This window comes from Pygocentrus nattereri, chromosome 6 (genome assembly GCF_015220715.1).
Source record: "Pygocentrus nattereri isolate fPygNat1 chromosome 6, fPygNat1.pri, whole genome shotgun sequence".
Taxonomy (NCBI): domain Eukaryota; kingdom Metazoa; phylum Chordata; class Actinopteri; order Characiformes; family Serrasalmidae; genus Pygocentrus; species Pygocentrus nattereri.
This window is the reverse complement of record NC_051216.1, coordinates 38,986,495-39,011,236: the sequence shown is the minus strand read 5'-3', so window position 1 is coordinate 39,011,236 and position 24,742 is coordinate 38,986,495. Positions and strand designations below refer to the sequence as shown.

General features: G+C 38.0%; 2 protein-coding genes across 4 annotated transcripts in view; one reads left to right on the top strand and one right to left on the bottom strand.

Moving 5' to 3' along the window:
- parp9 (poly(ADP-ribose) polymerase family member 9) overlaps window positions 1-6,558 on the bottom strand; it is an 11,175-nt gene extending 4,617 nt beyond the window's left edge. The window contains exons 1-5 of one of the 2 annotated variants that reach the window (XM_017695082.2): window positions 6,539-6,558; window positions 3,831-4,745; window positions 715-948; window positions 276-491; window positions 105-177 (exon numbers count right to left, since the gene is read on the bottom strand). In XM_017695082.2, coding sequence (XP_017550571.1) covers window positions 105-177; window positions 276-491; window positions 715-948; window positions 3,831-4,709 — 1,402 coding nt within the window. In that variant the 5' untranslated portion in view covers window positions 4,710-4,745; window positions 6,539-6,558. Of the gene's footprint in view, window positions 1-104; window positions 178-275; window positions 492-714; window positions 949-3,830; window positions 4,746-6,071; window positions 6,421-6,538 lie in introns of those variants that run through there. The other variant, XM_017695081.2, reaches the window with a different exon arrangement.
- On the top strand, window positions 6,516-24,742 carry parp14rs1 (poly(ADP-ribose) polymerase family member 14-related sequence 1). 2 transcript variants are annotated; one of them, XM_017695079.2, is made up of 18 exons: window positions 6,516-6,733; window positions 6,903-6,997; window positions 7,117-7,150; window positions 8,649-8,753; window positions 10,820-11,089; window positions 11,651-11,878; window positions 13,957-16,211; window positions 16,319-16,552; window positions 16,687-16,908; window positions 17,004-17,082; window positions 17,187-17,333; window positions 17,992-18,054; window positions 18,163-18,339; window positions 20,480-20,686; window positions 21,647-22,294; window positions 22,785-22,933; window positions 23,015-23,189; window positions 23,298-24,742. In XM_017695079.2, the coding sequence occupies exons 1-18, from the start codon at window positions 6,559-6,561 to the stop codon at window positions 23,579-23,581; spliced, it is 5,547 nt and encodes a 1,848-aa protein (XP_017550568.1). In that variant the 5' UTR covers window positions 6,516-6,558; the 3' UTR covers window positions 23,582-24,742. The 2 variants fall into 2 exon arrangements, with proteins under 2 accessions (XP_017550568.1, XP_017550569.1); XM_017695080.2 differs by lacking the exon at window positions 8,649-8,753 and having other exon boundaries at window positions 6,517-6,733.

The window sequence follows — 24,742 nt, the reverse complement described above, 5'->3', positions numbered from 1 at the left end:
TTCTGTTTTTATTCATGTTTTACACAATGTCCCAACTTCATTGGAATTGGGGTTGTATCACAAAAAATGATAATAATCTATAATTAATGTTTGGATGATTTTACCTTTGCCAGTGGTACTGCTGAACATTTTGGAGGCACTCTGGGTTTTAATGGAATCCATTTTATTTTCAAAAGCCTGAAATACATTAAATGGGTCAGAAATGCATAAAATGTTTGACATTTTGACATGATATATGTTCTGCATCATGCCACAAAGTGATACTACAAATGTACCTTGTATATATCTGTGTCCTTTGGAAAAATGACAAAATACACATCCAATTTCTTCCCCTTATGTTGCTTGGCAAATTGTTCTGCTGCACCAATCATTAACTGAGCAACTTCCTCTTTCTGGAATCCAAGGTTGCCAGTGCCAATAGCAGGAAAAGATATGGATGAAAACGTATTCATTGCCATTTTAAGGCAACGTGTGACCACTTTGTGAAGAATCTAAAAAAAAAACACAATGTACATCTTGTGATGAGAAATAAACATTCATGACACTGACTAAACCTAATTCAAACAAATTCAACCACCTAAAATTCAACCAAGAAGTAATTCCAAAGCTACAAAACTGGTTAAAAATTAAGGGATTTTACTTGCTATAAAAAGTTAATATAACAGAGTTTTGGAAAATTGAATGATCATTATTTTAATGATCCAGGCGTCCAACCTGACTTGCAGAGGAACTGCGACTCTTCACAGCACAGACAGTGTGGTACACTGCCCTACAGTTCAGGTTATAGGCCTCGGTTTCACCAACGTAACCATCAGCAACAGAGTTCCACTTATTACGCTTCCGTATTTCATCTTGAATCTTCCATCCAGCTTTTTCTGATATTGCCTTGGAAACGAAGCCTTTTGATAAGTCGAGGTCATGTGCTATGGTGTTCACGATGACATCTGTCTAAAGAGAAAAATGATAGAGTGTTTGGGGTTAATTATATTCCTGGCTGACCAAACAATTTGAGAAAAATAATTTACCTAGTATGGTGTGGTGCATTACAGCATCACACATGTGGAACTCGAGTTTGGTTTGGAACAAGCACATTTTTTCCCGTTTGCGCCCAGTTGATATTTTGGTGAGCAAAAATTATGGCACCTATGCTGGCATGGGTGAAATGGTGCAACAGACCATGCAGTAACATTTTCAAAACCACTTTTATTCAAAAATGAAATTACACTACTTTCAGAACACTCTCAGCACAAACACAAAGGCAAAATATTTTTCTGACTTGAAATCCTTTCTTACAACATCGATAAATAAGGACAAGCAATTCAGTTGTTGCTATTGCGCATCAGACATCTGACATGTCATTATACACAGAACATCAAATAATTACCAGAATCAACAAATGGTCTAAAAGCTGTGGAAAATATTCAATATACACACATTGCTAGACAATTACTGTTTATTTGTAATGAAGACTGGCTGAAGACTTTATTTTAGCCACTTTAATTTATTCAGTGTAGCTTTTTTTAAAAATAAAAATATAAAAAAATATATATTTTTTACTGTTTTAGTTGGCTTAGTGACATGTAAAGTCCCAAAAAACACAATGTAAAATATCAGAAAAGTTTGTATGAGATTTTACAACTTTTTAAAACCTTTATATTAAACATCTATCAAAGTTTGAATGGAAATAGAAATATAATAAGACATGGCTTAAAAATCGCTTATCAGAGAACCTAGAACCATCTGGGTGTGGCCTAATATTCTGATAAGTGCATGTGATTGACAGACCTTCTGTTCAACACTCCCAGCCCGCTACAGCACTGAAGCAGAACTAAACACATCAGCGTGAGTGCAGCAAGGAGCAATGAGTGAAAAGGCTTCTACATATACAGGCCATGTTGTAGACTATCCTCGCTGTGTTAACAGCTCATTAATAACATTATCCAGGTTTATATGGTGACATCTAGAAGAAGGTTATTCTGCTATTCTTACTGCTGGACGTGCTTCCAGGGAACGCTGGCATGCCCATTAGACAGAACGAAGAGACATTCTTGCTAGCTCAGTCATGCTTTCTAGGTTAGCAGGTTGTTACCTTTCTCCAACTTGAACAGAGAGAAGGAGAATGGGAAACAGTTTTGTTGAAGCTGTTTGGGCAGCTGTGTGGGCCTTATGATTGCTGAGGATTCCCACTAGTCAAGATTAGCAATGCCCAGTTTACGAGAGAGAATGTTGGGAAAATACAACAGTCTTTTAGTGGACATTGGAAAGTTACTCACAGGGCTAACTTTATTGTCTGACCACAGGAACAATATTAACCTACTTAGAAAGAAAACACAGATTCAGGTTCCCTGGGGCTTTAACTATTGGTGTTTTTAACTCTATTCCTTTCCATTGTATTCGCTTCAACTGCTTTCATTTTATTTTTAGGATTAGGTTGATCTGTAAGGTTGTAAGTTGTTAAGTGTAAATAAATAAAGTTATTATTATTGGGCTAAAATGATTCATTTTGATTTCGTAAAAAATAAAAACTTCACAACACACCATGTTAAAACCACTACAACACACAAACAAGTGGACTGTTGCTTTAAAATTACAAATTCAATACCAGGAACATCATAGTGGAGAGGAATTAGCCAATACAGAATGACCCACACATGCAGACAAAACTTACTGTACTTGTAGTAAGTTAAATATAATGCGACAAGACCAGACCAAATATATGCAACAGACCAGTACCTCATTTTGTGCCTTATTTTTGTACTTGCACTATGATCATGAAAAAAGGCCCTTCACATATTTTACATGGTGGGGAGGCAGGGGATGGTGAATATACACTTTTAAGTGGGATTATCATATTTTTAAGAAATGCAAGTACAACCCCAATTCCAATGAAGTTGGGACATTGTGTAAAACATAAATAAAAACAGAATACAATGATTTGCAAATCCTTTTCAACTTATATTCAATTGAATACACTACAAAGACCAGATATTTATTGTTCAAATGGATAAACTTTATTGTTTTTTGCAAATATTCACTCACTTTGAATTTGGTGCCTGCAACACTTTCCAAAGAAGTTGGGACAATTGTGTGGCGCATTATGAAGTGCAAAATACGACAACGGAGACTCCGGACTGTTGAGCAAGTGAAGTTGTACATTAAGCAAGAATGGGAAAGAATTCCACCTACAAAGTTTCAACAATTAGTGTCCTCAGTTCCCAGACGCTTATTGAGTGTTGTTAAAAGGAAAGGTGATGTAACACAGTGGTAAACATGCCCCTGTCCCAACTTCTTTGGAATGTGTTGCAGGCATCAAAATGAGTGAATATTTGCAAAAAACTATAAAGTTTATCCATCCATCCTCTAAGCCGCTTCTCCGTCAGGGTCACAGGGGGGGTGCTGGAGCCTATCCCAGCAGTCTTTGGGCGGAAGGCAGGATACACCCTGGACAGGTCGCCAGACCATTGCAGTCCAATCCTTGAAAAGGATTTGCAGTTCATCGTATTCTGTTTTTATTCATGTTTTACACAATGTCCCAACTTCATTGGAATTGGGGTTGTATCACAAAAAATTATAATAATCTATAATTAATGTTTGGATGATTATACATGTTTTACACAACGTCCCAACTTCATTGGAATTGGCGTTGTACTATATTAGCAGATGTTTAATTTAAATCTTAAATTAATTAATTGGCAAACATTAATCGAGTCACTATATACAAAATAGCTTAATTCTTTTAACAAAGAAATAAAATACTGATCATAATTTCATACAGAAGTGCTAGTTCATAGAGGTTAATAAATGGTCATTATTGATGTTATTTTACTTACTGTCTCCTCCTCAATGGGGCCCCTTTTGAGGTAGAGAGTCACGTTTCCCAGCTCCAGACTAGGCCATGCAGATGTGGCTGATGAGGTGCTTTGGATTTGCACTGCCCCACTAAATGAGTCAGATGGCCCTAGAATTTCCTTGCAAGCTCTCAGCATCTCTTGAACAGAAGGATCATCGTTGTTCACTAAACGGATCTCTAGGCTTATGGCTTGTGGGTTTCTCACATAACTCAAGGACTTCACAGCGTTTACAATGATGTCTGCGCAGAGATCCCGTGGAAAATTGTAAAGGCCAGAGCTAATAGCAGGGATCGCAACAGATTGTAAGTTGTGAAACTCAGTGCATCTGAATATGCTCTGTATAGCTTTATCCAGCAAGGGTGAGGCTGCAGCAATGTCGCTCTTTAATGGATTTAGATGCACATAGGGGCCAACCGCATGTATGATATATTTACAAGGGAGATTTCCAGCTGGGGTGACAACAGCGCCACCTGTAGCAACACGTCCCTGCACTTTTATGATTTGGTCACTCGCTTGTTGAATTTGAGGACCTCCAGCTCGACACAGAGCTAGAGCAAGTCCTCCTCCATGATTTAAGTGCTCATTAGCTGCATTAACCACAGCATCTGCTTTGTGAGTTACGAGATCATCCTTCCACACAGATATCTTCAGGCCTCCAGACAGGTGTCTTGAGTACTTAATTTCAGGCATGACTGTCCCTTTGTTGCTGCCACTGGATGAAGTAGTGGTGAATTCCACATTGTGAAACACAGCTGCACAACCAAATTTTCCATTTAAAGCGCTGCAAAAGGCAACATGACTTTGTTCCAGAATCTTAGTTGACTCTACAGTGAATGGAATACATTCTGTGGAAGTCATTGTTGCTAATTTGCCTTAAGCCAACAACAGGGATCCCTTGAAAGAAGAAATGAAAGCCAGTTACTATATTTGCTAACACACATTTTAGTATAATGTCAAGCTCACAGAGCAATATTAAAATCACCAAATAAGAATTTATTTATGTAGCTGCTGTGAGTTGGCTTGCTAAATTAGACTAAGCAGTACTGTGCAGTGCATACATTTTGCAATTATTATTGTTTCATTAAAGTTTGCTTAAAGACCCTGGATACAAGACAAGTCCTCCTCAGCATCTCCTCAGTTGCTATGACCAGCTGCAGTGCTAGCTTTAGCAAGGCTCACCTGAAACAGCATCTTTCTTTGCTCAAATCTCCATCACATTAGACATGAAAACCGTCTGCTTGGTGCCAAATTGTTAAAAAATCCCTGTCAAGAAATGCTCCAAAAGTACTTGGAAAAAATCTAGTTCCCCACGGAGCCCCACTGATGACATCTTGCATAAATAAAAATAATGTATGGCCAATTAGTAAGCCATGATCTCGTTCCCACGCCTTACTAAATCATGGCCATGACTTAGTAAGGAATGAGACTAAGAAGATTAAGTCGTGGCCATGATTTACATTTACATTTATGGCATTTGGCTGACGCTCTTATCCAGAGTAACTTACAATTCGATCATTTTACATAGGTAGGCCAGGGCGGTGTTAGGAGTCTTGCCCAAGGACTCTTATTGGTGTAAGAGGTGGGGTTTGAACCCCAGTCTACAGTGTAGAAGGCAGAGGTGTTACCCATTACACTAACCAACCACGTAAGTAAGGCGTGGGAACGAGAACACGGCTTACTAAGTCATGGCCTTGACTTAATTATCTCGTTCCCACACCTTACTAAGTTGTGGGCACGCATTATTTTTATTTATACAGTATGTTATACAGTATGTCTCCGTAGGTTCCATTAACTTCCATTCAAAACTTAAAATGTTTCTTACTACTCCAGTAAAGTTAACATTTTGGAGATACGAGGTTTTCTTCTGACAGCAGCGATACATGGATTCTCCTTATATTTGTCACAAATGGCAACTATAACCTACCACATCTGAGTGAGTAAAGCTGTACAGTCCTTAAAACTAAATAAAGGTGGAAAAAGCTGAACAGTCACTACGTTTGATTTTAGACGGAAAATTAGCTTAAGTTTCATACGACTAGACTCGGCTACAGAAATAAAGCGCGCTAGCATTCACATCCGCTCAAAACACCAGACAGGGTAAACTATGCTAAGCTAACGCTACAAACTTTACCGTCCATATAACAAACCTGCTGTGCTGGTGTTCTGCTGTGGCTAACCTGATGTGAAATTCAGCTAACTATAAAAACTCTTCCACCTTACCTGATTTACGGAGGAAGCAAAATGCGCTTGAAAAACGACGGCGAAGACTAAGTACGACGTTACATATAAAAAAGCGAAAGTAAAACTTGTTTTCCCAGCTTAGCCTGGTTTCTTTTTACAAGAAACGAAGGGCGTTTCACGAAGAGCCACTTCGCCTCAGGTTTAAAGTAGCCCCACTTTTACATTTACGGTCCTTTTTCTTCCAGAAATCGGTCAGATGAGGTCTTGTGGTGGATGTTCCAGTGGCAGGAGGACTTCAGTAACACAAAGCTGAAGTCAGCTACTGCTTCGCCAGCTTCGTGATCGAATCCTCCCGTTCCACCTTAAATAGTGGAACAGTTACATTGTGACGCCTTATGCTGCACCATTAACTGCCGCGCTGTTTAAGGTGGAACGGGGAAATTGTTTCCACCACTCCTCTTAGCCATATCGGGAAATCAAAAGTGAAAGTGTCCCACCTAACTTACTTCGCAGTAGACAGCCAGCGATGGCCGACGAGTTTCCTTACGCCCTGTTTGTCGAGGGCAAATGGCACCCCAAGACCCCCAAGTTAAAAAACAAGCTGACTATTTATTTCCAGAGTAAGAAGTCCAACGGAGGAGACTGTTGTGTGACGCTGCTGGAGGCACAGAAAGCGACGGTGAGCTTCAAAACGGAAGAAGGTAATGCGGATCTTAGTGTACCGTGTGTTTTTACACGTTTTACAAGTTATTTTATTTAGGAAACAAATTTATAACCCCCTCGAATGCTTAAATAGACTGAAAAATGTGAACTAGATGTGTGTTCAGTCGGCTTTAATCAGCTCTACTTGCTGGCTCTTCCTCTCTGTAGTGAGGAGAAATGTTCTGGAGAAGCAAACACACGAAGCTAAGATCGGTCCAAACCTCGTGAGCCTGAATGTTTATCTCTCTCCAGAAGCTGCTGAGGTGATTGTTTTCCTGTATTTGAATTAAAACGTGCTTTCATTAGGCGTGTAACATTAAATGATCGGTTCATGTCACTTGTGGTAACGTGACGTCTGAAGTCTGGTTTGATTATTTTCCAGGAACCTCAGTCTCCGGCCAAAGCAGATCAAGCAGGTGAGCTCAGTGTGACACTTTATTGACTTGTGAAGCCTTCAGATTTTGTAACAACAGACTGTTGTCCATCTGCATGATGGCACAATGAGGGCCTGCTTCCCTCTAGAGGTGGATCTGTACTCATTACAGGATTTCTCAGCAGCCCTAGACTGCATTTTCTTTCAGATTCATTCAAAGGGAAATTGCACCAATATTTTCCAAATTTCAGCATCATTCATTCGTTGAGATGTTAACAAACTTATTTAGAGTGGTTTGATGTGATGGTACTTCACTGATAGAGAAACTGACGTCTTTACAGTGGTGGTGAGGTTAACCAGAGAACACAGTGTCTCCTTGTCTGCAGCACAAATATTTTATTTACATTGCAAAATGAACATCTTTTGAGTCTTGTTGATTGTCATATCAATCACATATCACAGCCCTGATGTATGTTTCAGCCCAAAAGCATATCTCAGAACTACTGTAAAACAATATCTCAGTCATCAGGAAACAATCATAAATATTTTATGTCATAACTGTCTGTAAGGGGGTTTTTAGAGGCATTAAATGCTTTACTCACCACCACTGTGAACAATTATGATTTTGTATGTTTCTCTGTAGTGGAGAATTTCATATCAAGACCACTTTGGATGACATTGTTTACATCTTAACAATTTAATTTTGCCAAAGAAATTTAGAAAAATAGGTGGAATTACCCTTTCACGTATCATAAAGTGCTTTAATTGTGCATTATGTTAGGGCTGTCACGATTAATTGATTGAAAAAAAGAATCTTGATTTATTTACTTGGTTAGTGAATCCACAAGCAGTTTGCATGATGATTATGCATATTTGAAGTCCCCCTACTGGGCACTGTAACAGTATGAAACAGAACCCAGATCTGGCAGATAGATGGATTTCTATGTACTTTAAAGTGGCACATAGTGTTTTTAGGTATTTTAAAGGAGAATTCCATCAATAATCTGTTTGATAATTCATGACCATGATAATTAATGACCAGTGCACTTGTTTTTTTATTTAGTAAAAAAAAATATAAAAATATTTCATTTTTGCTACATAACATATTGCACATACCTTTATGCCTTGAATGCACAAAAAAACAGGTTTTAGGCCAAAACATTCTCAAAATTATCGTGAAATAATGTCTCTAGTATCAGTAACCCTCTCTGGTGTTGTAGCTTAATAATTAGACATTCTACTACTACTGTAAACATTTTGCATAAAACCACTCTGAATGACTTATGACATATCATAATCATTTAATTATGCAGAATGTTTCCTGAATGCAGAATTCCCCCATACGCCTTCCTTTAAAATATCTTGGAAGCTTTAAAGAGCTGTGCAGGGTTTACTGCTGTTTCCTTAAGTTTGTTTTTGTTGTTTTGTCTAATTTAAAAACCCAATATACAGTATATTACTCACTTACTGATATTATCGATGGTGACAGCCCTACTATATATATATATTGTACTAGTTTTACTCACATGTACATGCTACAGACATTCCACACTCAGCAGATACTGACGTTGCAGCTCTTAAGAGGCGGGCGGAAACTCGTTCTGAGCTGAGTTCAGTGGTAGACCTCAAAAAGCCAAGGCTTTTTGGTTAGTTCCTTTTAATTTTAATTGACTTTCTTTTGGAAGAACCATACTGGTCAAAAGTTTGGAGACACCTGACTGCAAGTACCTTTTCATCGTTTTGAAAATTATGAAGATTCGACAAATATGAACAGTAATGTAGATGACTATGTATGAAGTTATTTCCAGAACAAGTTATTTTCAGCAGCCAACAAGATTTCAGTAGATGCACATCTTCTTGAGTTCTGTTGGAAAAGCAATGCAGATAGCTATAGATGTGTTATTTTATAGTTTGGATGTCTTTACTATTTTTCTAAAATGATAATGTGGAATCTATGAACAGGTGTGTCCAGACTTTTACTGTATGTTACCCCTTGTGTTTATATATAGTGATTTAGAATTATCGAGAACCAAGTAGTGAAAGTAATTTGCTCATTACCCTCATAACCCATATGTATGAATAAGTTCATTTAAAGACTCCTTAACCATAATGTAATATACTATTCACAGAAAATGTACTGTTGGTCTAATTTCATTTTTTTCTGTCATTTGTGTAAATATCAGACTAAAATATAACCAAAAAGTGTAACTATTAAACTAAAAACTGCAACAAAACAACAATAATTTACTGTCATTAAAATGAACTGATATTCTCCCGAGTGGTACAACTGTCTAAGCGTTGTGGCCCTGTCATAAGGAGATCGCAAGTTCGATCCCTGGTGATGCTACAGACATCCGTAGTCGGGAGTCCAAGAGATCACAATTGGCCTTGCTTTCTTTGGGTGGGTAGGACGGCCCCCCTTCTCCCCCCATCACTCAATGTGATACTAGTCAGCGCAGGCGTCAGTTTGCTGACGTAACAGATCTCTGAGCACGTTGGGCTATCCTGTGGCGTAGTTGGTTTCACAGGTCTCGGAGGAAGCCTGTGCTAGCCTTCACCCTCTTAGCATTGGTAGTATCGTGTGATTGGGGGAGTCCTAAGTAGCGGGTGGAATTGGAAACGACTAAATTGGGGAGAAAATCGGGGGAAAAAAAGAACTGATATACTGTACTGTGCAAAAGTCTTAGGCACTCAAGAAAACTGTTTAAAACTTTTCTCTACAGTATATGTCTTTTTTTTCTGGAAAGAACTTTTTACTGTCCAAATAAATAGATCAGTTTTAGATGAAGAAGAGTCTAGTTCCAAAATGCTGAAACGCTGCAGTATTTTTATTTTTATAATAAAATTGGTATTAATCATTAATCATAACACAGCAGTGGTATACTGACATATATTGTATACAGCAAAACATACTGTCAACAACCTATATCATGGAAAAGAAAATTCATGAAAGTGTTAATGCATTTTGGAATGAAACTCCTGTATCTCTGTATATAACTCTATATATTTCTATAGCATGTCTACTTCTTTGTATTTATGTTGTACTCTTTTTGTGTATATATCAAGGTATAGACTTTTATATTGTCCTTGTACTATAAACACTGCCATTGTCACAGGCTACAAGTCTGGGTACTTTACCATGTATTGTTAACCCCTTGAACCCAAGTTTAATTTTTCAGTGATTAATTTTAACATTTATTATTTTGAAACTGCCAGTAACTACTATGAAGCTAATATGTGAGTTATGTTGGTATGACAGTGAGGAACTGAAATGTAGGTTCACTTACATGTTTTTAGAGTTTAAGAAACAATACTAAATCAAACTACTCAAAATAAACATTGCATTTAACAATATAGACTTGGTTATAACTAAATTGTCTATTATAATGATTGCCAGTTCGAATCACTGTAACCTTGATTTAACTTCTGTAAGTGCAAAACTTATATGATAGCTACGGATATGGGTCCCAGTGTCTCAGTCAGACCCCAGACACAGCAAACGTTTGTGTTTTACCTGTTATTATAAATCTAGCTTGATGGTTTATTAATGCTTTAATGATCATTTAATGAGTTAAAGCAGGTTTGTTAGAATATGGAAGAATAAAAAATGTGGGTTCCTCTGGACTGGCATGAAAACCACTGATGTGTATTTGTTCTGCAAAATATGCACATTGTTGTCCTGCCTTAAAAATGACTAAAAATGTTTCTGCAGCTGTCAGCAGCCAAGAAGAATTTCCAGGCAAAGATGAAGAGCCACCAGTGGCTGAACCTCAGACTGAGGAGGCAAAGAATCCAGAGCCAGCTGAAGAGAGTGACGTTGTGGGTAGAAGATCAGCTGTGCTGGAAAACATCCAGAACATGAGTCAGGAATTCCTGGTTATGCTGGTGGAGAATATCCTCAAGGAGGAAGAATTAAAATTATTTGAAATAGAAGTCATCCAAGAGAGCAACTGTGCTGTGATTACGTTTATGACCAGAAAAGGTGAATCATTACTCACACCATAAAAATTGGTAAATGTACACACTTACATTTAATGGCAAACTGTACCACCCAATGAAAAAACCTAAACCCACACCTCCACTGTAGAAAATATTCTAAATTTATCACATCTTAAGCTTTTAAGTGAACAGAATGAAGTCAACCTACATTAAGATTAAGAAACCCTTATTGGTCCCACAACGGGGAAATTTCATGTACTGTCGGCTCTGGGGATCGAACCGGTTCCCTTAACCTCCAGCCCATGACTGCCCGTAAATACACGTTAGGGCTGGCTTACCAGACCATGATTTAGCTTAAGCTTAGACTAAATGGAATTTTTGATGATGAAACACTGTTGACATTGCAGTTTATTCCAAGACTAGCCTTATTCTGTGTCAGTTAAGCTAATTATATCTCAAACATGCTAATGAAATCTTAAATGTGACCAGTTTTAGGACGTTTCATTTCTGTATTTTCCTATTTAGATAAAAAATAATAAAAGGATATTAGTCTTAGTGGTAGCCACTGTATCCAAAGCTAATTTTGTTTCTTTTTGTGTATCAGATGCAGAGAACTTCATCTTGTCCTGCCCAGATAACTCAGTTTTCAGGAAAAAAGAAATGGGTGTCAGACCTCTTGAGAAGACTCCAAAAGTGAAAGCTGAGGACTTACCTTCAAGCGTGAACTCTGACTATATCATGCTGTTTTTTGAAAAGTATGGGGAAGTAGAGGGTGAGGTGGACATCCTTGAAGACGGGCAATCAGCCATAATCACCTTTAAAGATCACAAAGGTACAAACCTTTTCAGACTGAAAGCACCAGTTTTAGGAACACATTTCACACTACAAACTTTGCTGCATTGTGGTTTAAGTACGTAAATACAGTTATATGCTAACATATAATAATGAAAATTAATAATAATTTTCAACTTTTACACAAGGCACAGTGGCTGTAACACCATGTTATAGTATAATACTCCAGTAATTAGAATGCAGGTGCCAAGATTTCTCACGAGGGTTTGAAACACGAATGCAGTTTCACAGTGCATAAATCCGAATACTATTAGATTTTGAGAGTTTTAGGTACACACAAAAAAAGATGGTTCTTAAGGCGTTCTTTAGTAAAGAAAATGGTTCTGTATATAACCATGAACACTCAAAGAACCCTTTGCATGGCTAAAGGGGCTCTTTGCAACATGAAAGCGCTCTTCAGACTGATGGAGAATGTGTTATATATGCTTCTATACAGAACCTTTTTGAAAAGGGTTCTATATACAGCACTAAAAAGGGTTCTTCTAATTTTACAGACTTGACATTGTAATAATAGAAGAACCCTTTTTGGTGATATATAGAACCCTTTTCAAAAAGGTGCTGTATTCACCATCAATCTGAAGAACTCTTTCCTGATGCAAGGGACCCTTTAATCATGCAGAGTGTTCATAGTTTTATATAGAACCATTGTCTTTACTAAAGAACCATTGAAGAACCATAATTGTTGAGTGTGTTGTCCACCTTTCATGGCCAATTCTTCTAGCAAATATGTCCATGTTTGTGCACTGACATAGTAAAGCAGTTTAGCTTTTATTATAAAGCAGATTTGCACATTCAACAAGCCAAATAACCACTGTTTTTAAACTTATGTGTATTATGTGTAAATCATTTAAATGTAATTTTATTTCTAGGCCATTTAGTACAATTTATTCATTTCTCAAGCATCAGGAAATCTATATTACACAGCAGGAAATATATATTAGATTAAAAATATATAAAAAACCAGGAAATATATATTACAAATATTAAACATTTACAGAATCCTCAACAACTGAAGATAATATCAGACTTTTTTTCAGTATTGTGTCCAATCTTCACTTTACACTTCAGATGTATATTTTTAAGTCCCAATTTCTTATGTTTTAATGATTATTTGAATTCAAGTAGTAGAAACTCCACATATAATCACTGTTTAAAAAAAAGAGAGGTCAGCTCAACTCAAAATGATATATTAACTGATTACATGGCTTTTCTTGAGTTGACTCAACTTGAGGACACACAACTCAAATTTCTTAGTTGAGCCAAAAGTTCTCTTAATGCTTTTAGTTCTGCATCTCAGTTATGTAAATAAAATGAGCTTGTTTTTTTATACTCAACTTCCTCACCAGCCAAGACTCTGTCTCCATCACACTGTCCTGCGAGACATTGAGTACACACTCATGGCTATGGCATCACTGGGGCTCAAACTTACAATCTCTTGTTGGGTAGACGGCTCAGTCCACTGCACCATTCAGGAACACATGAAGCAACTCAGATTTTGAGTATACAAATGTTTAATACACTGGAGAAAATATTTGTTATGACTTTGAAGCATGGCATCAACTCATGTGGTGCAGCTGTCTAATAATTCATCCCAACATCAGGAGGTTGTGAGTTTGAATCCCAGCAATAGCACAGCTGTCCATTATCTCAAACCCGAGAGGAGAATAATGCCAGATGGGAATGTGTGATAGAAGGAGCGCCAGCTAGTGGGGGAACTGAGTAAAAAAATACATTCAGTTTAGTTTATCTAACTGAGATGCAGATCTAGAAACAGTAGCTTGGAGAATTTTTAACTCAACTAAGAAGTTTGAGTTGTGTGAACTCTGGTGTCCTCAAATTGACTCAACTCAAGAAAAGCCATGTAATCAGTTACTATATCATTTTGAGTTGAGCTGATCTCTCATTTTTTACAGTGTTCACATATTTTCCTTTGACTTTCTCCTTCCTCATGCAAATGAATTATTTCATATAAAACCTCAGAAATGTCTCCCATGATGTAAGTGACAATAGTTGTTTTGACTTAATACTAAAATGAATCCTTTATATGTGTTTTTCCAGTTGTAAACACAGTTCTCAGCACACAACATCAGATTAAACATCACCCTATCAAAGTATTCCCGTACTATGAATCATTGGGAACAGCACTCTATGGAAAAGACAGACCAACTCTGAGACTCCCAGAAGCCTTCACAGAGAAGACTGATAAATCTGTTGGGAAATACCTCCACGATAACCCAGGATCATTAGATCTGATCAAGCAAGAGATGCGCAAACATTTCTGTCAGCTGGATCTTCAAGACGCAGATGTGAAAATCAGCCCTCTAGCTTCCCTGCTTCATCAAGGTTTACAGACAAGACAACTCATCCAGACCTGGAGGGAGAAGGCCTCTGCTGAGTTCACTGCTGCAATGTCCAAATATAAGTCCCTGGAGATCATTGTTCAGAGAGATGCATGGAGTGTAATAGAGGCAGAAATCCACAAGACACTGTTGACTGAGACTGTGACCATGGTCCTTCAGAAAGATCAAGGAACAGTGATCCTGGCAGGCCTCGCACAAGATGTCCATAGAACTGGGGATGTCATACAGAATATCGTTAATAGAGTCACTCAAATGATCCAAAGGGAAAAGGGAAGTGTGACAGATGAGATTATCATGGATCCATCTATTTATGAGATTGTCATGCTAGATGGACTTGAGCAAGAAATCACCAATAGTTTTCCAGAAATGGAACTGAGTTACCACTCTCACAGCAAAAAGTTAGCTCTCTACGGTCTAAAACAAGAGGTTTTGGAGTCAAAAAATAAGATTCTACAAGAAGTCATTGGGCTAAAACGGAGAATGGTGGAACTCCAACCATCTATTCTGGAATATCTCACTAGGAGGGAACAGCATGAACTGACAAGCGATTTATTCTTATCCAAGGGATTTAGAGCATCTTTGGAGATCAAGGAAAACCAAGCATCGCTTGTTGCCAAAACCGAGAAGACCTTGAAGGACAGTGAAGAACATCTGAAAGCAGTGTTAATTCATAAATGCCTTGACGTAGAGGATACCAGTGTGTTCAGGAAGGCAGAATGGCAAGATCTAATTACTGTCTTAAATAACTCATTCAATTCACCAGTAATGACTGTTGTAATAAACACATCAGGCAGCCAAGTTGTGATTGCTGGCTTTGATGATGTAGTCGAATTAGTCCTTGAACAGCTCTTTGATTTTGTGCAAAACAATTCTAACTTGGTTGCAACCATTGAGGCTGATAGTATCGTTGTCAAATTTATCCAGGAGCACAAAAAGCAAGACTGGCTTGAAAATGTGAAAAACAAAGTGAGCGTTGACTTTAAAGATGGTAAAATCTTGTTAAGTGGCCCAAGAGTTCATGTTTCTCAGTGTAAACCTGTCTTTGAGAACCTGGTTTCATCTGTTCATCACTGCAACTTGAAGGTAGCAAAGCCAGGCGCCAAGAAGTTCTACAAGATGAAGGAGTCAATGTATGTTATTGCAGCCAAGGATCAAACGCAATGCTTGGTTGAGTTAGTAGATGAACATGAGGTCTTCCAGGCTGGTGCTGTCAGTGTAGGAAAGCAGGGAGTCCTTACACCTGAAGGAGTGGAGATTGTGGTCAGCAAAGGTAATATGTGCTTTTATCCAGTAGATGCTATAGTTAATGCCACCAACGAGAAGCTGGATTTTAACGGAGGTCTGTCAAAGGCGATTTCTGATGCTGCTGGGCCACAACTGCAGGATGCCTGTCGCCAGATCCTTAAGACGAGAAAACAGCTGTCCATAGGGGATGCTGTCCTCACCAGTGCGGGTGGACAGCTGTGCTGCAAGTTTGTTATCCATGCAGTAGGACCACATTATGATAACTCTAATCGCCAGGGAGCAGTTGGACTTTTGAAGAAAGCTGTGAAAAGGAGCCTGAATCTTGCTGACCGAGAGAGCTGCCAGTCTATGGCAATACCAGCCATAAGTTCTGGAAACCTTGGGTTCCCACTGGATGTTTGTTCAGACACCATTGTTGGAGCCCTGAAAGAATTCCTTGAGTTTGTGAGTGGAGACTGTTGTTTGAAGAAGATCCATCTTGTTGACAATAACGATAGAACAGTTGAGGCTTTAGAAGCTGCAGTGCAGAAAGTATATGGGGGCAGTTCAGCCAGTAAAGACAAAGGGAAGGTCTCCAAGGGCAAACCAAACCAACCTCAGCAAAATGCAAGCCTGTCAAGTTCCTCTAGTCAAGGTTCATCCCAGAGTGTCAAGACAAATGAAGGACTGAGTGTTACACTTTCAAAGTGCAACATCCAGGACACTACAGTGAGTATAATTCTTCTATGCAGCATTCTCTTTCATGCAACAAGAATGATTTTTATTAGTGAATTGGATCCTAATCATACCATTGCATTTTTTCTTACCATCTTTAGGAAGATGTGGTTGTGAACTCTATATCTTCTGACCTGTCCCTTAATCATGGAGCCATCTCAAATGCAATCTATACTGCAGCAGGGACACAACTTCAGGTGCTTCTTAACCAGCAGGCCACAGGCAAAGCAAACGTTGGAGCGTTTTTTATCACTACTGCCTGTAAGCTTAAAAACAAACTGGTGTTCCATGCTGTAGCCCCTCACTGGAATCAAGGACAGGGTTCAGAACAGAAGGTACTACTGTATAATTCTGTCTATAATTTTATAATTTTATTCTGTGTCAAAATATTTATTCTTATAAAGTATATATTCTTATTTATTCTTTCCTTTGATTTTTAATATATTCAATTTTTCTTGTCTTTAAAAAGGATTTGGAAGGTATTGTGGATAAATGTTTGGGAGAGGCAGAGCAGCAGCAGCAGAAGTCCATTGTGTTCCCTGCCATTGGCACAGGAAACTTGGGTTTTCCAAAGACACTAGTAGCTTCACTTATGTTGGACTCGGTCCTTAAATTTAGCAAGAAAAGAAGTTCCAAGCATGTGCAGGAGGTGGTGTTTGCTCTTCATCCCACAGACGCTCAAACCATTCAGGTAAGAAAGGCTGCTTACAGGTTTGTATGTATAGTGTGGTTATTCATTTTATTATGACATATTAGATAATTATTGGTAATTTATTGCATTCACAGGCCTTCACAGATGAATTTAACAAAAAATTTAACATTCAGCCATCCTCAGCAAGTGCCTTTACACAGCAGCAAAGCATTGGTAATTATTTTACAAAATGAATTTTTACTGCATGATAAATCTTTTTTAATCATGCCTAGAATTGTTTATTGTTTAGTAATTGTTTATTAATATTACATTTTTAGGTCCTTTTTCAAGCATCACTTCAAAATCAGGGAGTTATGAGACCACAGTGGGCGGAGTTGTTCTTACGGTTCTCATTGGTGATATCACTAAAGAGAAAGTTGATGTCATTGTAAATTCCAGCAATGATGACTTTACACTGAAAGCAGGTAACCCTGAGTATGACTGTGACCCTATGTTAATACAGAATAGTTGACTTAAACAAATAAAAGGGGATTTAAGTCTCAACAAGGGATTCCAGGACATATTTACACTGACATTTGCAGCAGAGAATGACTAGGGCTGTAGTCATTTAAATACATATACCAAGGATTTGTTGCAAAATATTGTATATATGTATCATTGTGAAATGGCACTTTTAATTGACTTGTTATTGAGGTTTGTTACTTGGCCATAATCACTCAATAAGTTGTTAAACAGAAGTGAAAATTGTTAAATGGATATTTTTTTAGACTGCTGGTCACCAACCCCTTCTCCTGGAGATCTTCCTTCCTACAGGTTTCACCTCCAACCCAAATCAAGCACACCTCTTTCAGCTAATCAAGGACTTCTAAAGGCAATAATTGGATGGATCAGGTGGGATTGATTTGGGTTGGATGAAGTTTACAGGAACATCCACAGGAGCAGGGTTAGTGACCACTATTCTAAGGTTTCTTAGGTTCTTACAAGACAGAGCAAGGTCCATCTCTGTCACACTGAACATTATTGGTCAGCAAGATGATTTTGGAAAGCTTTGGAAGCTTTTGGAAACTGGGTCCTAGATATATAGATATAATATATTGCATATCTGTATCTCTTATTCTAAAGGTGTCTCAAAGGCTATTTTGGATGCAGCAGGTCCAAACGTGGAAGCTGAGTGCCAACAACTTGGTGAGAACTGTTTACATTCTTAATATCAAACCATTTGACATTCTGTCTAAAATTACATAATGTGGTTTAATGTGCAGCACATTGAATTTCCCATATCTCCCTTTCCAGGAGCACAGAAAAACTCAGGGCTCATAATGACTCAGCAAGGTAATCTACAGTGCAAGAAGATAATCCACATTTCCCCCAAAAATGATCCTGTAGCAATCCAAAAACGAGTCACGAAAGCACTCCAGATGTGTGCGAAGCAAAACTTCACTTCCATTTCCTTCCCTGCATTTGGCACAGGTGAGTGATATGATGAATATGGGTTAATTAAATGTGTAAAGTTCATAAATATGTAGCTCAGGACACTCGTTTCCCACTAAACCTGCCAGCTTTTACTTCTTTCTCTACAATTTTGCCAGTCTTGGCCCTTTTCTGAGCATTAACAATGCTGAAGCTTTCCTTGCCTTCAATGGCATGTATTGATTTTTTATATTTCCCTCTTTATAAGTCTTCATGCTAAATATCTGAACAGACTTCAGTACATTCAAAAAGGTCTTCACATTCTTGCTCTTGTTGATCTTTCTGAACCTCTTGAGCAATAGCATTCCATATTGTACTCTTAGACTTATCTCAATTGACAAATCTCAACAAAAGACAAATCTCAATTGAAGACTTTCCACTTCATTCAACATCCCTCTTACTCTGCTTGGTGATTTATCAAGAGGTCATTTCAGATTACCATGAGTGGAAATGGGATGTTGCTGGTAAAAATGTTACTGTACACTGTATGTCAAAAGGTTTGTAGATATCTGTGAATCCAAATTGGCTCTAGCCAATGCTTGGCCTTGCAGATGGCTATAGGCTTATGTGTGGCTACTCAAGACTAGGGATTTGATAGGGTTTTGGGTCAGATGAGCAACAGAGGCTGCCTCTTCAGATGAGCTCATAAGCTAGTACTAGAGCTGACCAGTACAATGTGAAGAAAAAAAAATGTGCTTTTTTTTTTTAAAGGGTCTTTTCACCTCTGTGGTCAATGTTATTGGTCAAAGAAATATATTTCCCTGTTTCTAGATTAAGCTAACTCAACTAAAGTAGTTAGGCTGCACTCTTTATAAAAGATGGTTCCTCAAGTGTTCTTTAGTGAAGAAAATGGTGCCATGAACACTCAAAGAGCCTTTTACATGATTTTTACATGATCTTCTATTGTTATATAGAACGCTTTTCAAAAAGTTCTATTTAGAACCATCTTCAGCACATTTTTCATTAGTCTGAAGAACCCTTTCATGATGTAAAGAACCCTTTAATCACGCAAATGGCTGAGTATAGAATATAGAACCGTTTTCTTTGCTAAAGATTCCTTGAAGAACTATCTGGAAAAAAAAGGTTTTTCCACCAAAAAAGACAAATCTTTTGAAAATCAAAACTTGTCCATTTACCGCAAACGTTAACAAATGTTAAGGCACCTTTTGTGTCACAGTAGCAAATACGAGCAAAACTTTCATATTTTAGAGATAAAATTGTGAGCCTATATTTTCTCCATTTTGCCATGATTCAACAATAAGATGCTCCCAAAGAAAATGGCCAGAGAGCTTAAGAGATGCCTCATTTAATTCAAAATCATAAATAAAGTGTGTTGGGCTGTGTCTAGACCAGGGGTTAGGAACATGCGGTATTGTGTCTCTTTTACTGCCCTGTTGCGGCTCCAAAGCAGAATTAGATTTTTAGGTAAAAATAAAATAATCCTACTTTGCAGTAAAACTAAATTTTGCTAATTGTTCTAACACAGTTCTAACACATCTTTAACAATAAATTGTCTTAAATACTTGACTTAATGCATAGTTGCTAATTCACCAACCTTAAAGCCTGAAGATCGGCACACAGACTGCTGGTCACATAGCAACACATGCAACAATCTTGTCTAGCTAGTTGCTAACAAAAAGGCAAAGAGAAAGATTTATGACAGACATGGATAATTTGGAGACAAATTGACTTATTTGCATTTATAATTCCTCCAGCTGGTTTCCTGATACATTTACATCTGCATCGAGAAATTGTCAAACACTAAAAAGTCACAAAGCTTAAGTCAGTTTCTTGTTTAACTTTGCCCATTCCATCTTAAATGGTAAACCAGTTACATTTAAACAAGAAGCAGACTTCAGCCTCTTTTCTACTTTTGCGGAAAAGTGTCCTGCCAAGTAAGGCAAAATAAAGTAAGTCTGCATTTTCGTTTATATATTTTTAGCCTGTATTAAGACATTAGCACATACTAAGACATATTTCCAGCTAAGATGGTAAAATGGCAGCCCCCAAGGTGGTTTGATTTGTGTTGAAAGGACAAAATGGCTCTTCTGAAATGTGAACTACTTTTATGACTCTGCACTGTTTTAAGGAGCTTCTTAATTAATTATAATAAGACCTGCCAATAAATTCCCTCTTACAGGTCAAGGTGGGGTGAATCCAGGACAGGTTGCAGACGCCATGCTGGATGCTGTGGTGGACTTTGTGACACAGACTCCGCAATCCTCAATCAAACTGATCCGCATAGTGATCTTCCAGGCCCCCATGTTGACAGACTTCTATCAGGGCATGCAGAGAAGAGAAGGCAGTGACAAGCAAAAGAAGCAGAGTGCCTTTTCTAAAATTGCATGTAGGTTTTTTTTCATTCATAAATATTACTTTAAATGAAGTTTTCAGAAGATGATGTGACCAACTAAGGTTGAGTCAGAATTTCTTGTCTGGGCTGGCTTTCACAACAACACCCTAGCAGAGAGATCATTGTTAAATGCCAGAGTGACCATACTTGGTCTTGTTTAGGCCAGTCTAATGCTTTACAGATTCAAATCCCTGTGACCACGTTTTGGTTTCAATACCCAATGGCAATTTTAACATGCCCATCTTAACTGGCCATCTTCATTTCTCCTTGGTGAGATCCACACTGTAGAGGTCACTAGGTTATAAATTTGTTTAGTCCCACTTCCTTTCCTTGAAGAGCACTTTCAACAGCTGTGGCTTGCTGACTGTCTGGAGGTTCTATTGTTGCTGTAGCCTATAAGAAAAAAAAATTCATTTTGTTGTCATGACTGGTTACTTCACAACTATTTACAATGAATTTATTAACTTTAGTTATTTTGCTTCTAGATATTAATTATTATATATTATATTTAGTAAGTGACCATTTTATTTAGGCTCATTATTAATTTGTGACAACATCCGTTGTAAAAAGCGCTATACAAATAAATTTGATTTGATTTGATTTGTGGGGTTTCTCTACATGTGTGTTGTCCCACTAATGCACACTGTGAGACCTTTAACCTGATGTCATCTTATGGGACATTTATTTTTATTTTTTGCATTACAGAACCTTACCAGGCTTATCAAGCTGACTGAGTGCAAGTGTGTTCTTACAGAAAAATCTGTTACTTCTTGTGCATTTCTCTTGTGCTGCGAGTGGCCACTTATAAAACATAGGTTGCCCAGTTGGTGAGGGCTTTCAGTATTGAGTTTTGAGTATAAAACAGTATTGAGACAAAGAGCATGTTATTTTTGGGGAAAATGTATTAGTTGAAACAAATACATGTACATTTAAGCATGTCTATTCCTTTAACAGCATATGCCAAATCATGGCTCACCGGATGGAAGGACAAAGATGACCAGCAACAAAAGGGAAAGGGCTTTGTATTCAAGGGCAAAGTGGTGAATCCTGCATGCTTCTCTATCTGTGGGCCTTCCAAAGCTGCTGTGGACCAAGCCAAGCAGTGGATAGAGAAACTCATCTCAGACGAGCAGGCGTTTGAATTAATCAGTGATTTAGTGATCCTTAGCTTGTCTGATAAAGACCAGCAACGAATACAAGAGCTGCAGCAATCCATGGATGTCAGTGTGAGAGTGGAACACAAGGTTCAGGGTGGAGATCAGGAGGAGGCCACAATTTTGGTGGAGGGTCTCAGTCGGGATGTTCTCATGGCTGTAAGTGAGATCCAGACCATTCTCAAAAAAGCCAGAGAAGAGGCTGGGCTGAAGAAAGATATGAAGGTATTAAGTGAGTTAGTAGACTGGCAATACCAGGAGGGTGGACAGTACCAGAGCTTCGATCAACTGATAAACTTGCATTTGGAACAAGCCCTTGCAAAGAAGTCTCCCCATGTGGACATCACCCTCCACGGCCAATCATACAAGGTCACAATGCCAGAGGGTCCTGCTGTGAGTGCTGTAGGTGGTAACCAGATCAACATCAGACGTATTGACAAAACACAAGGTGCTTCATTACATGACACATCTCCATTTCAGGTTATTGTGATGTTTCACAGGACACAAAATAAGTGTAGCTGTACTTTGTAAAGGATTTTCAGTGTGGGGGGGTTGTAGTTAGTTCATTTGGTCTAAAATTTAATCTAGGATGAAGTCTGCTGGAGCTTTAACCTGTGATGTACATAAGAAATAATGGAAGCTCATAGTTACCCATATGCAAGTGGAGAAAACACTGGCTGAGAATTTTTATAAGTAACAGTATGTCAGAAAACACATAAGCAAGACTGTTTGAGATTAACTGGACACAGTTTGAGGCGAGGGTCTCATGATTTAGGCTTGCACCTCGCAAAATGCCATTACTAGTTTGCTGCTTGAGCGACTGAATATATTTAAGTGAGGGGAAATTGTGTAAATTAGATTTTTTGGCCACAGCATTATTATCATTGCCCTGTAAAGAAAAATCACTACAATGACCACAAACTTTGTTTATTCTTCAGTCGGAGCTGATGATAGCCTCCCGCAGGAATGGGACACAATGGCAGCTACTGAGCTGTTCAAGGACTTTCCACTGCAGGTTAACAGCAATGAGTATAAGGATGTGTTGAGCCACTTCAAAAAAACCTGCCCGAATAACAACGTTCTTAAGGTGTGTATCTACAGTGTAACCATTTGAGGAAGAAAGTAGTTTGGTTTTTGATTACTTTATGTTTGTTTGTCCAATTGGTAGATTTCACGGATCCAGAATCCTGGCATGTGGAAGAAGTACCATCATAATAAGCACATCATGGAAATAAAGAATGGCCATCAGAACAATGAAAAGAGACTTTTTCATGGAACCAGAGAGGACTCAATGAAGCACATAAATTATTATGGCTTCAATCGCAGCTATGCAGGAATGAATGGTAATGTTCAGTAAACCTTTGTGTTGAGACATTTTACGACACAGTTCATTTAATTATTTTATGCACTTGTTTGAGTATTTTCACTAATCTTATGACTTTTCATTGCAGCTGCTGTCTATGGGAAAGGCACCTACTTTGCACTAAATGCAAGTTACTCTGCAAACCACACCTATTCAGTGCCAAACCCGCAAGGCCACAAGAACATGTATCTTTGCAGAGTCCTCACTGGAGACTACACATTGGGAAATCAGACAATGATTGTCCCTCCTGCAAAATCTGCTAATGGCATAGATCAGTACGACACTGTGGTGGATAACGTCAGTGCGCCAACAGTCTTTGTGGTGTTCCGCGATGATCACGCTTACCCAGAATACTTGATCACTTTCACCTGAAGTGAAAAGCTTTTTACAGAGTTGGGTGATTAGAACAAGTTCTTGAATACAGTCCAGTGGCACGTTTTCTAGAATGTATCTGACTAGGATATTTATTATCTGAAATATCTGTATGCCTTACACACCAGAAAATGTTGAAACAGTAGCACAGCTGGCTCAGGACAAGGTCCGAGTTTACAGAAGTGACTGTAATGTTGGTATCAAACACTGGTATCTTAGTATGCTTCCTAGCCAGGTCTTAAATATATCTTAACTAATGAGTTTCACATTTTGTCCTGACTGCTGCTATTATTTCCTACTCTCACTGTCAGCTTTGCAGGAAACTGATCCACAGTTTTTTTTCCCTCTAAAATTAGTGATTGTTCTTTTAATTACAATTAAAATTACTTAAAAGCACAGACCAGACAAATCTAAAAGCCTTGTAGGGATGCCAGTAAATGTCACAAAATATATAATGTTCAAAGAAAAGGAACGTAATGGACATCATAGCTAATTTGTCAGTGTTGGTTTTGGCATAGATGGAACATTGGCCTGGTTAAGCTACAATTCCAGGATTTTATACATACACTCTTGTGCAGAAAAGACCCAAATGGCCATTTAATGGCTTTAAATGGTTTTACCAACAAGCCATTAATCAGTAAATTAAACAAATAGATGCAGTAAGTTAGTATGAGCTGGCTTTTCTCTTTGATTATCTTTAAATGTTGATATCTTGTGGGTAAACTTACCTTTTACAGAAAGAACAGTCAGTAATGTTGCATTCATTGCTGGTGGCTTCATACAGCTGAAAAACATTGCCAGGCTAGTTCAAGTGTAAATGTGATACTAAATAGGGTTTAAACAGGGTTTGAATCTGGACTCTGATCAGGCCAAAACCATCAGTAAAAAACATATTTTTGGCCTGTTTTTTGCACAGAAGTGTACACTTACAAGTTAAAGACCATGGTGTTTTAGCACTTTGCTAAAGCAAAGAATACAGGGTTTAATGTCCCCTGAGACAGATGAAGCAATGAATGCAAAAAACTCTTAAGGTTGCCTTAAAATAAAATCACTGATTTGTTTTCCTTTTTTTAAGTATGTTGCATGTAACCACATAAATCTTTTGGATCGTAATAAATTTATGAACTTATGTACAAAATAAAAGCTGTTTTACAACTGTCA

Excerpts from the sequence above, each read along its gene's own strand:
- parp14rs1 (XM_017695079.2), top strand. The coding sequence starts at position 6,559 with ATGGCCGACGAGTTTCCTTACGCCCTGTTTGTCGAGGGCAAATGGCAC. Across the intron at positions 6,998-7,116 it reads TCTCTCCAGAAGCTGCTGAG|GAACCTCAGTCTCCGGCCAA; the intron begins GTGATTGTTTTC and ends ATTATTTTCCAG. Across the intron at positions 18,340-20,479 it reads CTTCCCTGCATTTGGCACAG|GTCAAGGTGGGGTGAATCCA; the intron begins GTGAGTGATATG and ends TCCCTCTTACAG.